The sequence below is a fragment of the Apiospora kogelbergensis genome, assembly GCF_038363985.1.
Source record: "Apiospora kogelbergensis strain CBS 113332 chromosome Unknown utg000013l_segment0_segment0, whole genome shotgun sequence".
Lineage (NCBI taxonomy): Eukaryota > Fungi > Ascomycota > Sordariomycetes > Amphisphaeriales > Apiosporaceae > Apiospora > Apiospora kogelbergensis.
Window position 1 is genome coordinate 160960 of NW_027117430.1, and position 17538 is coordinate 178497.

A 17538-nucleotide genomic window follows, 5' to 3' on the forward strand; every position below is an offset into this window, starting at 1 on the left:
CTCGAGCTCATACCATTCATGTTTCATCTCGCCATCGAAGCTATTGTAGCTTAATCAACACCCTCAGGGAGACGCTCCGAAAAGTGTCAAGCAAATTACGCGAGTCGTTTAAATGGCTAAACCTCCGTCATGGCCCATAGCAAGAGGCAAGAGACAAGGCTCGCAAGGGCGGCTGATTGCTGCCGATCAACACAGAGGGCGCGGCGAGTTCTGCGATGTCTTCAGCGCGCTTGCGTGCTGAAACCCGACGCACGAGCGAATGGAAACGGCGATGCACATCCCGCGCGGGCAACAGGTGCCGGACCCTAAACAGAATTGTTATGCCCAGTCTGAGTTACATACGTTCCGTCGAGTTTCCCAACTCCATTGCCGACAGTCACTGTTCCGTCAATCAGTCGCCTGCCACGCGAGACCGAGCCACGGCCAAGCAACACGATCGCGTCACCAAGCCAAAGTCGTCCATTTCGAACCCAGCCGAACGCCAACGATGCCAATGCCGTTGAGGACGTAGATGGCGACACGGAGAACGAGTACGATACAGGTCTAGAGTATATTGCAGCAACTCTCACTAGATCCAAGGCAGCTGCCTCCACCACAAACGCCGCAAGGTGAGTACAGCTTCTCGACTAGTGACCACGTGACGCTAATCATAAAGCAGGCGCCCGAGCTCCCCGACAGAGAGTGGAGCGGCAGCCCGCCCGCACCGAGCCCAGCTCTACGACGAACGCTACGCCGACCGCTGTGACGAATGCAGGTGCTTCGTCAGCACCCACAAGATACCCGACTACAGCGCAATGGATGCATCGCTGCAGAGCGCTGTCTGTCAGAACAGCCGGGTGGCAGCTTAAAGGCCCTTTGCGACGAGGCGGATTGCTGGAAGACCTTTGGGCACGTCTCAGCGGTATCCATTTCGGTTGAAGACGGAGGCACATGTTGATACGTGAAAAACCACAAGCGCTAGCTCTACTGGTATGTAGATCGCTTCTGGTGGACCATGTTTAAGGAACTGCATTAGACTCTGGCATATCAGAGGCGCATCAGCCAGGCAAGTCTGCAGCATCGAATATGTGTGGCGTCCAAGCTACTACTCTGAGAGCTCTTCTTTAGCACAACCTTTGTTGCGTCGCGTGCGTGCTGATATGCGAAGTGCTCAATGGTAGGTTAAAGGCATCCTTAAATGACAGTAGATATTGAGAGCCTCCTGGAGAGTTGGTTCGGCTGGAGTTCCCGTCTAATTCTCGTCACTACATAACAGCTCCGAGACCGCCCTCCTCAGCTCATCGTCAATCCTTACATTATGAATATCCATTAACAGTACGACGTTCCTGCCACTCGACCTGGCCGCATTGTAGCACTCAGTCGCCAATATCGGTACTAGTAAGATTGAATATGGGAGCGCGCCAGACTCTATACAAGTCTTTGCTGTTTTTCCAACCTCGGATTGAGCGTTCGGCCCTAAAGGGACTTGAGATGCGACCCTCCACTGTGACTCGTAGTATGTTAGAAAGAGGACATGACGCCTGGCAAGGCCCAAGATCTCTCCTTTTGAAATGCGTTCCTCTCTGTATGCGATCTCTTGTTGCACCTCAGGAACCGGTACTTCTTGTGCTGATGGTGGATCGCCTGTCATATCTGGTAATCCGGGCGTTAAAGTTGCCGACCTCGTGGGACTTATGGGCCGGATCAAGTCCATTGCTCCCTCAGACAAAGCCATGCTGTCCCAATCAGACCCCTCCTCGACGCTGGGATATAGTTCACCTCTGTCCGTGACCCAAAACGCGCGGAAAACGCATCTGCGTACGAAAAACGAAGTAATTTCACCATTATGACTCATGTACTGAGCCGGGGCCTCTCCGTACATGTTTTCGAGGTAAAGTAGTTTCCGATCAATCATGTGATGTTCCAGCTTTGGATATCCACATCGACGCTTAAAAGTCGTGGTCGTTGGGCATGGCAATCTTGAGGCAGACTGCCGCCTCTGGTGTGACATAGTTGTAGCCTCTAGGATTTCGTCCGACTCCTTCAAGACGGAATTGATAAAATCCCAGCATCTATTACGATCCGGCTTTAGCACCTCAACCATAACAGCTCGCAGTCTCTGTGCGCCATTCGACTTTAGAATTAGTGCTTCAATCTTCTTGTTCCTAACGCCTAGACGGTGTGCCAATTTCGCGAACCTCAATAAGGTACCTTCTTTGGCTTTCTCACGGCCGGCTTTTGCCAGGAGGCCCTGCTTCTTCTGCAATGGCAGAGGCAGTCGTGAGTAGTCTCTCATGCAACAGAGCCAAAGCTGTTTTTCCACGAAACCAAACTGTTGCTCAGGCGGATATTCTTTCAAAGCGAAAATGCCTTGTCCTGTCTCGATCTCACACTGCCAAGGTCTTCCACTAGGCTGCGGAAAATTAGCGCTTAGGGAAGCTTTGATGGGAAGACACTGTTTGGGCTCTTCGATGATGGAGCGCATGCTCTCTGCGCAGGACTCCAAGTATTTCAGGTCTTCGAACAGAGTGAAAAAAGATGGAATCAGATAATCGATCTCAAGTAGGTCGCCCCAGATGCTTCCCCGTTCGCGAACGTCAAATTTGGAAAAGGCTTCCCCAGACTCCATCTCATATCGCAACAAGTCTGCATCAGCCTTTGAGTATTTTGGGCACCTGAGCTGCAGCTTGCGAACGGTCGCTGTGTCGACTTTTTGTAGCTTGGTGGCATCGTGATGCAGAATCCGTGACCATGTATGGTAGATGTGATCGAGATAATTATTAATCTCCTAGACAGCTGTTAGAAATGATTTGTAATTCTTGGCGACACTTACCTCCGGGCATTTCGAAAACAACGTTAGCAATTTATGTAGAGTGCTCAATCTCATGTCTATCCAAAGCCCGGTTATGATGAGGAGTCGGTCGAACTTTTCCCTCAAAGATTCGAAACGCTCGACCTGGCAAAATTTTGTCAAATACTTGCGCTTATGCGGTGATAATTTTGACATCCAGAGAATTTCAAGGTCGGCATTTGCGTCCATCTGAAATCGTCTGATATTCCGATAAAAGTCCCCATCGTTCATTGTGTTCCAAGGTGTGCTGTCCATGATCACTAACGTCAATGTAGAACGAGACAAAATGTATGGGTCTACTTTGAATTATATACGCATTCGTTGATTAGGGCTGTATTGCTTCTGTATCCTTAGTTGCTCCTAAGATATGTTAGTTGCTCCTAGGATATGTTAGTTGCTCCTAGGGTGGTAGTTGCTCCTAGGATATGTTAGTTGCTCCTAGGATATGTTAGTTGCTCCGTTGCTCCTAGGACTGTATGTGTTAGTTGCTCCTAGGACTTTAGTTGCTCTTAGGATATGTTAGTTGCTCCTAGGATATGTTAGTTGCTCCTAGGGTGGTAGTTGCTCCTAGGACTGTATGTGTTAGTTGCTCCTAGGACTGTAGTTGCTCCTAGGATATGTTAGTTGCTCCTAGGATATGTTAGTTGCTCCTAGGACTGTTATTGCTCCTAGGATACTGTAGTCTATGATGCGGTAGTCCTAGCACGAACAGTAGTAGCGCTAGTGCTCCGTTGCTACACTTTCTATACGAGAAATAGTGCGTGAGGATCTTCAAGCTTTCGATAGATGCAGCAAAAAGAGAATATGCTGCTGGATGATTCAAGCTCTTGGATAGGTAGCCTTCTACGTCGGAATGGTACAAGTGGAGCGGTGGGAACATCAGGCTCCCGCGCACCAGAACAGGTATGGGACATCACAAGCTGTCCGTCAGGCGTTCATTCCCGTCTCAGTGCCACTTGAGCGACGATTCCGGTTCTGCACCACAGTAAGGGCCAACAGAATTAAGGTCCGCAAACAGTCCGTGAGCCTCTTCGAGCTGATGCAGCAAAAAGAGAGTACATTATGCCACTGAATCGTCGTACGCTGATAAGAGTACAATTGGATACTACGGTCGGACCAGAATGGTTGTTTCGGCTTTGCGGCGCCCGCTCGCTAGCTTTGCTCATTGGGAGCCAATACAGCCTAGAGAGCAAAATGCAGGAGCAAAGCTACTCGTATAATGCATCCCTAGGACGAACAGGTCAAGGCAGAAATCCCCGCGAGACGTTTCGATTGTGAACGCGCAAGGTACTGTAACCTCCTATGTCCACTTTACACGCTATAGCTACCGCCATACTGCACATACGACCCATGCGACTGGTATATAGCATTTGCCGTCTTCTTCCGCCGTAGGTTATGACCGGCGCAATTCCTGATCTTGTGTCTGCATTCCTCCGACGACACGCAATACGCCGCCTCCAATATGTATGTCATCCGTATGTATCCACCTGCCAATTAGAGACTCTCGGTTAGGAAGTACTGATCCATCACTTACATTTCTAGCAGAGGCGAAGTTCTGGACGAAACAGAACTGGCAACATGCGTGTGAGGGCCAAATTGACAGCATCTAACTCAGCAGACGTGGCTTTGGCCTACGCGTGAGCAAGCGGCTCATCTGCGGCTGCCGTCAATTCTGGACTCTACGTGTGGGAAGTACCACGTGTTCTGGCATGGATTCTGACTAAGAGGCATTCTCAATCCTACGGTCCCCCGTTCGAGAGGCAGACCAGCAGAACGAGCGCGTGAGAATGTTCAAGACATTGAAGGAGGGCATCCGAGTATCTCAATGCGTCATCCAAGGTTTTATTCCCTCTCGAAAGGTAGGGTTGTCCAAGCCCGAATCGTGACTTTATAATTATTATGGAAAGGGGACCATTACAATATCATTGCGGCCGGATGGGCAATATCTCCGCATTTCTCTGCGAGCTTATAGTATTGTACAGTACGTACAGACTTCAGACCCATGTATCTACATTCCACCATAGCCACGATGTCCGCTTCTGAGCTTCTGACTCGGTCTATAAAAGTCCACCCGTTTTCAAGTTCCAGGTCACCAAGTTTCAGCAGTGGAATGCCAAGGTGCTTAGGCAACAAACCTCCTCTACACCACTCCTATGACCGAGTTCTGTCCCCAAGATTCCGATGCAGCTACCACAGGGGCCATAACTAGTCATGCCGCGTACAGTAACAAGTGCCGATATCGCAAAGTAGATATAGTGCGCCATTTCAGCATGATCTTCCGTAGAGCAATAACGTGGGTACATGGTAACGAATGAATCCATTCCGCGTTCCTATCAAGTTGCCAAGTTGGCATAGGTGGCTAGTGAGCATAGCCACCCCCTTGGCCCGCCGCTACCCGTCCAATACGCATACCTTTCCTTACATACTCCAGGGTGTAAGTATATTTCTAGATATACTGTAGATATGAATCACATATTCTAGCGCTAGAAGATGGAGCCGTCACTCATTTTTCCTGCTTGAGATAGCCTATAAATGATGTCCGCTTGCATTGGTGCATCACTACAGACCAACTCTTCAACAAATGTTGGTGACCGAGCCAAAGCGCACACGACGTTGACGCGGAAGTGCTGGGCGGGATGCTATCTCGGCATTGTGTCTTGCGACTGCTAGGTTTCGAAGCAGTTGTTCCTCGATTTCTTCCCGAGTGGTGTCCGCCTTCTTTGTCCCACCATACAATTGTATATTTTGGTGGCAGCCATCATGACGTGAGCGGGAATGAACAGCTCGAGATTCATTTCTTCCCTTCCTGGCTAGATAGTCGTATTTACCTCCAATATCTACGAGGACATACCGAATCGAGCTATGTCGATGGTGCGGGTACATCCTGCGGGTGCGGTGTTCCCGCGAGTGTTCTCGTCTGGGCCGGCGCGAGTTCGGATTTCTTGGCATGGACTTGTAATAGCTTCTTTTTGCGTATCTCTTGTCTGCGGCAATGCGCGGTCTAAGCACGAGGCAGCTTGAGAAGTTCCCCATCGATTCTGTGCTGGTTGGTCCTGTGCCTAAAAGTCTCACGAAACCTGTGAGCCGACGGCCTTTACATAGATTTATCGACGATCAACGAAAGACCACAGGAAGTGGCTACTCCAGCTCCTCCATGAACGGCTCCGGAGGCCAATATGAGCGGGAGTGGGCCTGCAGGTAAGAGCGGGCTATCTCTGGATGCTTGGCGAATCCTGTATACGATGTCCTCGAGCCACTGCTAACTTTAGCAGGCTAGGTCATAAGGGTCGGAATGAGTTCCGCTAGCCAAGCTGAGAGAATTGCCTATACTGGCAGCCGATGCGGCAGAAAGCGAGTATGTTGCTGGACGGCTGGCTTAAGATCATGGTATAGCCTGTGATAATGGTGCTTTTTGGAGCATCCCAGTAGTTATGGAACAAGTGTACACAGGGCGACACTACAAGCCTAATTAGCAAGACTTTGAGTTTTGTTTCCACTTGGATCCAACTACGGTAAAGTACTGTATAGCATAAACGGCCGGAAAACGCTTTCGTTCTGGTCATATTAATACACACACCCACACACAAACACAGGCCCTGCTCATGCACAAGACAACATTCAAGATAAAAAAGAATCATGGCATCCAGTCAGATCACTCGAGAAATGGCACACCTGGTGCCGTTTGGTGTGTTCAGTGCAGCTATGCACCAGTTCTCAGTCCACCTCTACAATGGCCAAGTTCAGGTCCAAAAGCTAGGCGCGGAGAATGTCCAGCTGCAAATGAAGGTAGCGGCGCTTTTGGAGCAAATCAGTGAGATGCAGGCATCTCGCGATCTCCAGGAGCAGGTGTTGACAACCCAGGCGGATCTCATTAGTGTTCTCGAGAGTGAACAGCCCGGCTATAGTCCGCTTCTCCGGTCACCTACAGTCTACCTACCCCAACCTCTATCGCCAATACTTGAGTCGAACGGGTCGACACCGGCATGCGGGGCCGAGCCTACCTTGTGTGATGTGGCTGAGGGGGATGTGTCGGTCTTGGCCCAATATGGCGGGGAGCCAACCCGTCCCGAGACGGCGAAGCGGCCAGCAAACGACGACGCCACTGGGGCGGCGAAGCGAAGAGTCCCGGTGGAAAACTGGCCCTTACCTGGGTAGCTTCCGTGTCGGGAGAGGCATGTGGACGAGGCACGACTGACCGAATCCCAAACCGGAAGTGCACGCCCCCCCTTCTAGATGGCTTGGATGATGGGAATCCAATGGCTGCCCTTTTCATGATGGCTCTACCTAGTCGTCCAACAATTGGAATGAAGTACATGTCACGGCATGGGCGGCGACGGTATTTCCAGCCTAGGCCTTGTGTATGGATTTATCAGGTTACAGAGTCATCCTGTTTGTCGTATACAGTAATATAGATACACCTACTTCACGGAATAGTGACGCGGTATACCCACGCCGCAGCCGTTTGAGATTGTGTATACCACGTAATCGGAAGCTTCTCAATCGCCATCCACCTGTCCACCTGTCTCCTGATCTGCGCATTCGCTTTCCTTTATTTGCCACAGCAACATACCGGGCCTCGCAGAGACTCATGCTAACGTGCGTCACCCCCATGTCGACCACCCCCCATGTCGACCGCCCAAAATGACCCCACAACGTCACACCGCTATTTTCATATATCCTTTTCTTTCTCGCCCAAATCCTCATCGATTCCGCCCAAATTTTATTGGCATATTTAACAAGCACGAATGGCTCAGTATACTGAAGACGATGTAGCTGCTGCCATTCAAGACGTCAGGAATGGCAAGCCAATCCGTCGAGCTGCCAAGGATTGGGGGGTCCCGAAGACCACCCTTATCGACAGACTGAGCGGGCGTGAGTCCAGCCGGGAAGCTGCCATTAGCCAGCAGAGGCTCTCTCCAGTGCAAGAGAAACACCTTACCGACTGGGTTCTGACCCAAGAGGCTCTCGGTCTGGCCCCAACGCACGCGCAAATCAAGGAACTAGCCGAGCGCGTATTGGCCCTGAAAGGGGACCATACACCACTGGGAAAGAACTGGATAGCCGCTTTCTTTCGAAGGAACCCAATTCTCCGGACGAAAAGGCAACGGCGAATCGATTCTCAGCGTATCAATGGTGCATCAACGGAGGTAATTCGTTCCTGGTTTCCAAAGCTACGAATTCCAGCGATCCAGGCTATTAAACCTGAAAACAGGTATAATATGGACGAGCACGGTATCATGGAAGGTCAGGGAGGTAATGGACTTGTCGTCGGAAGCGCAGCGATACGCGCAATCCACCAGAAACAGCCTGGGTCAAGGGCATGGACCTCCATTCTGGAGTGTATATCCGCGACTGGCCGAGCCATCCCTCCCCTCGTTATTTACAAAGGCAAAACCATCCAACAGCAATGGTTCCCTTCCGACTTACGTCAATTCAAGGAATGGCACTTCGCGGCAACCAAAAAAGGCTGGACAGAAGACTCTATCGCAGTAGAGTGGCTGGAGAAGGCGTTCCTCCCCTATACTGATACAACAGAGCCACGTTTGCTTATCCTTGACGGCCACGGCAGTCATACGACTACGGATTTCATGAGCCTATGCCACCAGATAACGTACACTTGCTATTTCTACCACCTCATTCCTCACACGTCCTACAACCTCTCGATGTCGGGGTCTTTGCGGCTATGAAAGCGTACTATCGAAAAGAGATCGGATTCCTTGCGCTTCTGACTGATTCTGCTCCTATTGGGAAACGAAACTTCTTAATAAGTTATCAGAGAGCAAGAGGCAAAGCTCTATCAAGCCAGAATATCCAATCTGGTTGGCGGAGTAGCGGTCTCTGGCCAGTATGTGTCGCTCGACCGCTCACCAGTCCTCTCTTACTCGAAAACAGCAACCAGACACCGAAACAACCAGCAGAAGAGGTCAATCATGATATGACAGGGCCTTCTGACATCGAAACGCCTCCTAATGCCTCTATGGCTGGTATATTTGTATGGTCGACACCCAAAAAGAGCATTGGTTTACAACGCCAGCTACGTGGCTTTCACCAGCTTCAACAAACCGACCTCCCTACGCAGCGTCAACTGTTCAGGAAGATCCAAAAGGGATTTGATGAGAAAGACTACCTTCTTATGGATGCAGAACTCCGGATTCAAGCATTAGAAACGAAGCTTGATCTTGAAAAGGAAGAGGGTCGAATTGAGCCCAAATTCAAAGTTCGCTACAATTGAGGATATCCAGAAAACGGAGGAAACCATTAATGAAGCTCTAATTGGAGAATCTGATTCTGATACAAGCAGTGTATCTACAGTCACGTTGGATTGTATTATAGTTCAAGAATAAAAGTGTAGTAGCTCTAAGAAGATAGGGGGCTGTTTATTACTTACATAATTTTAGGCGGTCGACATGGGGGGTGGTCGACATGGGGGTGACGCACGTTATAGTTTGCGGCGAGGTCTGGAAAAACACAGTTGGCTGCCACGAATCTGTTCGTTACAAAGCAAGACACCTTAACCAACAGTGCTGTACGAAGCCTATAGAGGCTGAGTTCAGAGGATGTCTCCCAGTAATGCGTTAGGATATGTTTCGAGGCCTCCCTTGGCAACAGAGCTTCAGGGGGATTGTTCGAGGAGTTCGCCAAAATGGTCCAAAAAAACTCAGTGACCTGCTTAGCTACGACTGCGAACTGCTATTTATGGGGACATCCTCCGCGGACTTGGACCCAGATGCCTTGAAATTCGACTGCCTTTCGTACTCCCAGGCGTGTCGGCAAGTCCATATTGGACGGCGAGGCGGCGTACCCTGCCTACTCAGAACCCCTAATGTCTTCTGCTAACACACTCCTTTCCAACGCTCACGTTCCCGCAAGCCATCTCCACGTCGCCGGGTTTGGTTCCTTTGGCAATGGCTCGTGTGTGACAAGGGCAGTAAGGGCTTGGTTCTGATTCAACTAATAATTGACTGTGGCACTTCTAGGGGCTCTAATCTTCTGTCTTTCCTCTCCATCCGGGAGGGTGATTCGTCAAGCTTATATACACCTAGTCTGACATCCTTCGGACGTCTTTTATCTCCTTAGCCGCCATATCCTTCAGGAATGTTGTTATCCGTTGGGTCGATATGCATGCCTTCGTTGGCATGCGTGTGACATCGTGATACTCTTTACAACATTTACAACAGCACGTATTAGGCAGGTTACTTCCCACTGAAGACCATTCGTGATTGCGGGATTTTGATTCTGGTTTTGCTTGTACATCTGTGTTTATCCCCGTTCCCCCATTCAAATCCGACTCCACCCACAGAGTAGATAACAGTAAATCGCAAAACGGCAAGCTTCCCGCGGGCACAAGCCTCCGACTTGGTCACTCGCTTGGACAAGTCACGCCGCACCTAGCTGAGCTCTTTCTTTCTCGCTGTCAGATTACACCTTCCACCAGCTGCTGCTTTTTCAATGGAAGTTTCCGGGGCTTGATTTTGCTCCTCTCTTCCTTGTACTTCAAGACCGCCCCAAAATAATAGTTCGTCCGCGCCGCGGGGCGGTTAGGCTCCGTGTGGAGCCTCAGGTGCTGCATCCAATTGTCTTTCCGGTTAAATGTCTTACCACAGAAGTCGCACTCCGCCTCTGACCCGAGGCCGTGTTTCCTACAGTAGGCTGTCAGCAGCGGGCATTACGGGAGAGGGCAGACGAAGTCGTACGTGTTCTGATGTCTCTGAAGGTGCTCGCGCCTCTTGTAAGCCGTCCTATTCTTACATCCCGGAAAGCTACACACGTGAACTGATTTCGGGATTTTGGCTACGGAGATTTGGGTGTCATCCATGTAGCCTACCTCCTTCACGTTGCTTCGTAGGTCAAAAGCCGGCGAATCCGCCTTTACATCTCTGTGGACACGCATGGACCATGGATCGGCTATACCGTGAACGTCCATGGCGTGGCCGTCGGCCATTCCTGGCCGTAGTGAAAGTCGCTCATAGCCTTGGGCGGCCACCCTGGGTGATAGCGTTCGAATAAGAAACAGCTGTGCCACGGGATCAGGTAACGGGTATTGTTGCCAATCATAGGGGCCTCTAGGCTCGAGAAGGGCGGCGGGCTGGTGTACAGGCCCTCCGAATACATGGGTGAAATCGAAATCTTTGTCGCAAACCATTGGAGAAGAATATTCAGATTTCACATCAACAGGAAAGTATCCATTGAGGTTTTCTGAACAAAACACATCATAGCTCATGGGTGCGGAACCCGTGACGGTGTCCAACTCTTCCATGGTGATCAACTTGAATGGGGAGTCGATCCACTGAATGGCGGTTTTTACAGGCCGCGGTAGAGCGTTTTCGAGGAACTCCTCGCGGAAGAAGCACAAGAGCGCCGTCGATTTTCATCAGTATGCCGTTCAGCAAGCCAACAACAACGATTCGGTGGTTGCTAAGTTGACTGCGTTGGGCCAGGGTTGCCCAGCGCCGCTCGAGTTCAGGTCATCTGCCTCAGGGCCTTACACAAGGGATGAAGTCATGACTCGTTTGAGAAAGGTTGGACAAATGATGATACAGTTATAGGGGCGCAGCTCTTAGCTACAAAGTAGCATTTTAGCTCTGTACCTCCAATCTTGCTCCTCTGGATCGTACATATCCGTGACCCTACGCAATGAAGCATGCTTTTTGCGTCTATTTCTGACCGTGCTAGCTGAAGCTACTCTGGCTCTATTGACTTTGTTAATCCTACTACGTCCACTTTGCGAGTATCATTTGCTGGCTAACAGAAATGGCAGATGCACAGGCTACGATATGGTAGATGTGGATCTAAGGAGGCAGAGTTGCTGATTCGCCGCTCCAAATAACGAAAGCCAGCGAACAACGGCGGATGTGAAGCCAGATGGGGACTCCTCCACCAGGCGCCGGTACTGTTTTACTTTAGTCGCCCGCCTCCTTCGACTCCCACCGAGAGCGACAAAAGTAGACCGCCGAACATATGGCTTCTGCGGCACAGTCCATGCCTGCTTATCCTGGTACACGCAAACACACCCACAACAGCACAACCGAAGCAAAAGGACGACATCGACCGCTTCCGGGCTTATGGGGCCGCGTCACAACTGGCTGTCGGTAGTGCGGTCGCCGCAGAATGCGACCGTGTGATAGCCGTACAACTGGTGCGTGGCGGACACGTGACGCAGGTGAGTCATCTATTAAAGATATTTCCATCCAAACCCACCATCATCCCTTTCCAGTTCGCAGTAGCCGTTCACAGACTCTTACTTCCTGATCTCCGTTTTACCTTCAAAGCCGCGAAACAGTATATGCCACAATGATGGATAACCACACCCTCTCCCTTCTCTCTACAGCCCCTTTCGGTGTCTCCATAACTTCGGCACACGATGCAAAGACACGACGTCAGGTCTGCGCATGCGCCATGGATTTGAGCGAAGAGATCCGTATACTTCATGCCATTGTCGCAGAGCTCTCGGCGCGCCTTACGAACATGCAGACGACGTATGCACTGCAATCCCATGCAATACATACGCAACAAGAGCTCATCAACGCCCTCGGAAAGAAGACGACTATTACAGGCCGGGTTGCGCCACTGCTGCCAACATATGAATTGCCACCCTACGACGGTACCATTCCAGTCCACAGATGCTCGTTGGTGCACGCATGGCAGTCGACTCCCGTTGTTCCCCGGATCAGTCCGTTGATGGTGTTGGCAGAGTCGGCCGTGATGGACAGTCGCGAAGGAAGTCATGGCAAGCGAGAGGCGAGCCAGGCCTTGTATGGAGAGGACAAACGGCAGAGATATGCATGACCACTGCAGCACTTGGATCTCGACAAGCTACCAGTGCTAGCCTAGCACGGACGTTCTACATTGGTATGGGGAGAAACCGTAGTACCTGTCGTAGAATTGTTGGTAGAATATCGAAAATAAAAGTATACTACCTGCATTGACGGTTGATCTTCACGAGTGTGACCAGAAGCTATTTGGCTCAGGTGCCAAAAAGGGCATGAATGTTAGACGGTGGAAGAAGCGAGTTAAGGGGGTGGCTCCTACGTCAGCCGCGGAGAAAGTGGCTGTGCTACATGGGTACGTGGGGCCGGGCTTCTGGTTCAATTGCATGCAGAGCGGCACATGCTTTGGCTAGAAAATGACGCGTGTAGCATACGCTTGGTGATTGACAACATGACCGCCATCCGATCACAGCATGGCAGCAAGCACAACTGGTGCGGGGACAAGCTCATGACAACTGTTACCAAGAATACCCGTTGAGGTGACCGTCGCTTATGTGTGCAAGGGAGACGACAGCATAGCGACACGGTTGTTATTCACTGTTTCGAATGCTCAAAGAACCCCGAAGCACGCCGGCACACAATGACTCCTTAGGCCAGCGAGACCCAGTCCCCACGGGACCAGCGTGATAGACATGGCCAGACCGACCTGCATGCATCGTGCGATAGACGCATCCCACCGACGATTCTCCAACCCACAGCCGAGCAGGATTGCATGATCCATAGCGAAAAGAGTCGACGAGGCTACAAAAGGCCAGTGCATTGGCAGAGGCAGAGGAATGGAGCACCGGCGGTCGGCAGGTACGGGCCAGTGAGGCAACACGATTTCGCGCCATGGGCCGTCGTGTCTGCGAATGGCCTAACCCACTCCGACATACAATATCCTCTTGCGAAGCCTTACACCTGATCGAAAAAGGTGTCGTCCAAGGGATCGGCGTCGACCACGGGGACGAATCGCTCCAACAGGCCTTTCACCTGCGACAACCAGTCCGTGACCCTCTGGGTTTGTTGCAGGAACCTGTATTCGATGTCAGTTGAACGACCTGCGCCAGAATGAACATGGCGACTTACAGACGTTCGACCTTCTGTATGCTGTCCGGGCACTGTGGTCAGATAAGCGCATCGTTGCGACGGCGGTGGAGACCTACAAAGTCGTGAATCTGGTGAGGCGTGGGCGTGCGTGAGTAAGAGAGCTATGCCGTACGGGCGGGGATAGACTTACTTTTCGTTGTGGAGGGCCAGCTCGGACTGGACGGCGTTGGCCTTTTCCAGCAGCTCATTCACCTTGTGCAGCAGTTCTTGGGTATCGCCCGACGTTCTTCGTTTTCAGTACAACGCGCGGACTGGATGTGGAGGGACCTACGGTGGCGGGGAGCTGAAGGGGCCCGAGTCGTAGCCTTCTTGGTCGTCGAAGAAGTTGGGAACGTCTGGAAAGGACAGTGGTTGTTGGTTCGGAGGCTGGAGCTGCGTGGCAGAAGGAGCGACAGTCTTGGGCGCAGGGGCAGGAGCGGGTGCAGGCGCGGGCGCCGTGGCGGCGTGAACTGCCGATGGTCGGCCCTGTCGTGGGTGGCGCGGACGCTGTGCACCGTATCGCTGCGAAGGGAGCATGTCGGCGTGGATGGAAGTGGCGGATGAATAGAGGAAGTTACAGGTGAAGGAGAGCAAGGTGGGCGAAGGATAATGGAATATGCAACTCACTGAGAGCCTTGGCCCCAAAACTGGTATTTCTGTGGCCCGACTCGTGCGGTGCTGTAATGAAGCAGCAAGCATGTATGCGAGCCCAGCACGGTTTGGTGGCTGGGCTGTCAGGCGCGGAGTTGGGCTTTCCAATTGGGAAGTACTGATCCATAGCCATGCAAGAGCCGATTAGCAGCATCCGACTCGGAGCAGACGTGGCGGAGGGTCGAAGTGAGCCTGCACCGAAAGCGGCCGACAGCGTGTGATTTCGGATCTTTGGCCTATTCGTGAGCAAGCGGCTCATCTGCAGCTGCCGTCAGTCCGGACTCTACGCGTAGGACGTACCACCATGTTCTAGCGTAGATTCTGACTCAGAGGCATTCCATCCTATGGTCCTCAGTCGAGCGCCAGATCAGCAGAACGAGATGGACCGGGGCTGGGATCCGGTTCTGGATTAGCACTGCTTCCCACACCCGAGCGGCTCCAGTACCGCTTCCGCCCCCGCGCGTGAACAGCCCTTTCGGTGCTGGTTCTGGGTCGCCGATTTAGACGCTGGATGGTTTCGGCGCGCCACTGATCGACCCGTTCCCGAGCCAGTCTAGATGTCTGCAGAATTGCATGGGCGACATTGTGACCAAGGACCGGAAAGAGCGCGTGAGGATGTTCATACCCCCGGAGAGGCGAAGCAGCAAGGTCTCGCATCGTCGTGGACCAGTTCTAGGGTGCGTCCATTCTGGCGAACGTCCATTCTGGTGGACTTCCATTCTGGTGTGCGTCAATACGACTTTTCGGCCTGCTCAGAGCCGAGCGCAGTCGTTTCCACCCCAGATGAACACAGGCAGAAATTGCACTGGCGAACGAGCACGAGCGGTTCCGGCGGCGGCATGTCCACCGCAGTACGCCTTGACGAGTACGTGTTGCCAAACCACATGGATCTATGCAGTCCGTGCTACAATACGAGAGCGAGTGACCGCACGAGCGCGGAATCAGGGCGCAGGGTCATGGAAAACTACGGGCGGCGGCGACGATTTGCCATTCAAGAAGCACGGCGAGGGAAAGGGTAAAGTGCCATGTATGTACGTAAGTATGCACCAATACATTATATTCATCTATTCTATTCGCGTCTCTGCATTGGCTCTGCTCACGGGGTCGGGACTGCCCGATCCGCGCGAACAGGTTCGTAGCCAGCACCACGTACAGGCGCAGAGGCCGGCTTCGCTGGCCGCACTGCCACTAGCAGGTGCAGGGAAAAACCTCGGTACATGAGATGCTCGAATGTAGGAGGAAAACCCGGGTGGCCAAGGCGGGCAGGAGATGACTCGAACTGCGGACGCCAGAGCCAGGCTCGATACCACTCCGCAGGAGATGCTCGACTGGATGGGTGGCAGAGCCCGTTGGATTATCCGGCAGGGAGATGACTCGGACTGCCGGAGCCCAACGAAAACCCAACCCCAAGAGGAAAGTCGTTGAAGGGAGGGCTGCCCCAGGAGGTAATAAGTCGCTGAAAGGCAGAGCCAACCCCAGGAGGTAGTAAGTCTCTGAAAGGCAAACCCAACCCCAGGAGGTAGTAAGTCACTGGAGGGAAGGGGGTGATCCAAAAGGATGCACAAGGAAAGAAAGAAGAAAAGAAACCTTGACTGCGCTGGAGAAGGTCGCCTTTATATAATCGTGTCGACGGCTAAGGTCTGTCAAGGTGGGCCCCTACGTACATGCTGTGTGTGGTTCCTGCCCATGTCTTCCGTCTGGCGTTTCGGCTCCTCTACAGACGTCCACTGCCATCCCAGCCACCGCTACGGCACAACCGGCGACATGAGTGACTCTCCTCCAAAGCTGGCTATGCGCCTCTCTCGGAGAGTGTTTTCTGGTCCCTTCTGCCAGTGTCACGGCTCCAGGATCTACTCCTGCATCTATGTCCCTCTTCGCCTCCTGGGCCATGTTTGTCCCTCCCTCTCTTTTCCTCTTTTTCTCCCTTGCTCCCTCTCGCTCACTTTCTTGCTCCGCTCGCCCCTCTCGCCCATTCCTTCGCCCTTGCCCATTCCTTCGCCCTCTCTCGTTCCCTCGTCTCTCTCGTTCCCTCGTCTCTCTCGTTCCCTCGTCTCTCTCGTTCCCTCGTCTCTCTCGTTCCCTCGTCTCTCTCGTCTCTCTCGTTCCCTCGTCCCGTCGCCCTCTCGCCCCTCTCTCGTCCCCTCTCTTGTTCCCTCGTTCTCTCCCTCTCGGTCTCTCCCTCTCACTCTCCTTCCACTTCCCCTCGTTCCGCCTCTCTCTTTTCCCCTCCTTCGCTTCCCATCTCCTCTTGCTGCCACTACGCTTACCTACTTTACGCTCATTGTCTGATACCCCCTCACTCGTCTTCCCATAAGTAGACTGCTCCACCGTCACATTGCCAGTCAGCGAGTATGCCCGCCGCCGCACGATGCGCTCAACGTCGACTTCGTGACTCGAATTCCCCAACAGTATCCGGCCGCAATCCCTACAACCTCGAGGCGCGACCGCCGCCATTTCGAGGCCACAACGGAGGCCACAACGGAACGGCCGTCATAGGAAACGTACCTGGTCGTGCATGGCCAGGAAGCACCCTATCGGCGTCTGTACCTCCAAGACGCAGGCAGTGGGGGTTGCCTATAATACGACGCGGAGGATTCGATCGGAGGACGCAAGGCCAGTGACTGCCATGGTCCGGCTATTCATGCAACAGGACCAACGCAGGAGACTGCGAGCCACGGAAGAGTTCCACTTTAGCATTTGGCCCACCCACGCAATTGCTCCCAATACCAACCGGCGGTCGGCTTTGGCCTACTGGCAGCGCCCGACGAAGACGTCGCATAACTCCTATCAGTTTGCTCGGCTGTTCTGGCGTAGTTACGGCAAGTGGACAAATGGCTGGCTGGACGGAATGGCGGAGACTGGCTCCGAGAATGGCGGAGACTGGCTCCGATGTTCGTAGGCTCCTTCTACTTCCCAACGAATGCACCATGGCCGACTTCTTGCGATTTGTTTCCTAGAGTATCCGAGCGCCTGCATTGATTGACAGTGGCTATAAGTACGATGGGGCTTCTGTGTGCTCCATTTACCCCGGCCATGGCTCGCTAGTGAGACTTGTCGCGACCCATACGAGAGCCCTGCAGTAAGACCAGTCGCTCCACACCCAAATGGGTCGGTCAGAGCAGAAGCCGGCCCGAGTAGTCCAGGTAACTCTAATGCGACTTCCATTCTCTTGCCTCCAACATTGTGACGAAATAACAACAATGACAGCCCGGACGATGAACA

At 52.5% G+C, this 17538-nt stretch overlaps 3 protein-coding genes across 3 annotated transcripts; 1 reads left to right on the forward strand and 2 right to left on the reverse strand.

The window, feature by feature from the left end:
* Nucleotides 1–1308: 1308 nt before the first annotated feature.
* On the reverse strand, nucleotides 1309–3061 carry PG998_014748 (uncharacterized protein; the record flags this gene model as incomplete). Its single annotated transcript, XM_066881564.1, has 3 exons — nucleotides 1309–1337; nucleotides 1414–2767; nucleotides 2813–3061. 3 exons carry the CDS (start codon nucleotides 3059–3061, stop codon nucleotides 1309–1311), a joined length of 1632 nt encoding a protein of 543 aa, XP_066723409.1.
* A 4514-nt stretch (nucleotides 3062–7575) lies between these two features.
* PG998_014749 (transposase) lies at nucleotides 7576–9062 on the forward strand (the record flags this gene model as incomplete). Its single annotated transcript, XM_066881565.1, has 3 exons — nucleotides 7576–8441; nucleotides 8607–8675; nucleotides 8723–9062. 3 exons carry the CDS (start codon nucleotides 7576–7578, stop codon nucleotides 9060–9062), a joined length of 1275 nt encoding a protein of 424 aa, XP_066723410.1.
* Nucleotides 9063–10244: 1182 nt separating this feature from the next.
* Nucleotides 10245–11087, reverse strand: PG998_014750 (uncharacterized protein; the record flags this gene model as incomplete). The annotated part of the gene is made up of 2 exons (XM_066881566.1): nucleotides 10245–10470; nucleotides 10525–11087. 2 exons carry the CDS (start codon nucleotides 11085–11087, stop codon nucleotides 10245–10247), a joined length of 789 nt encoding a protein of 262 aa, XP_066723411.1.
* Nucleotides 11088–17538: the final 6451 nt, after the last annotated feature.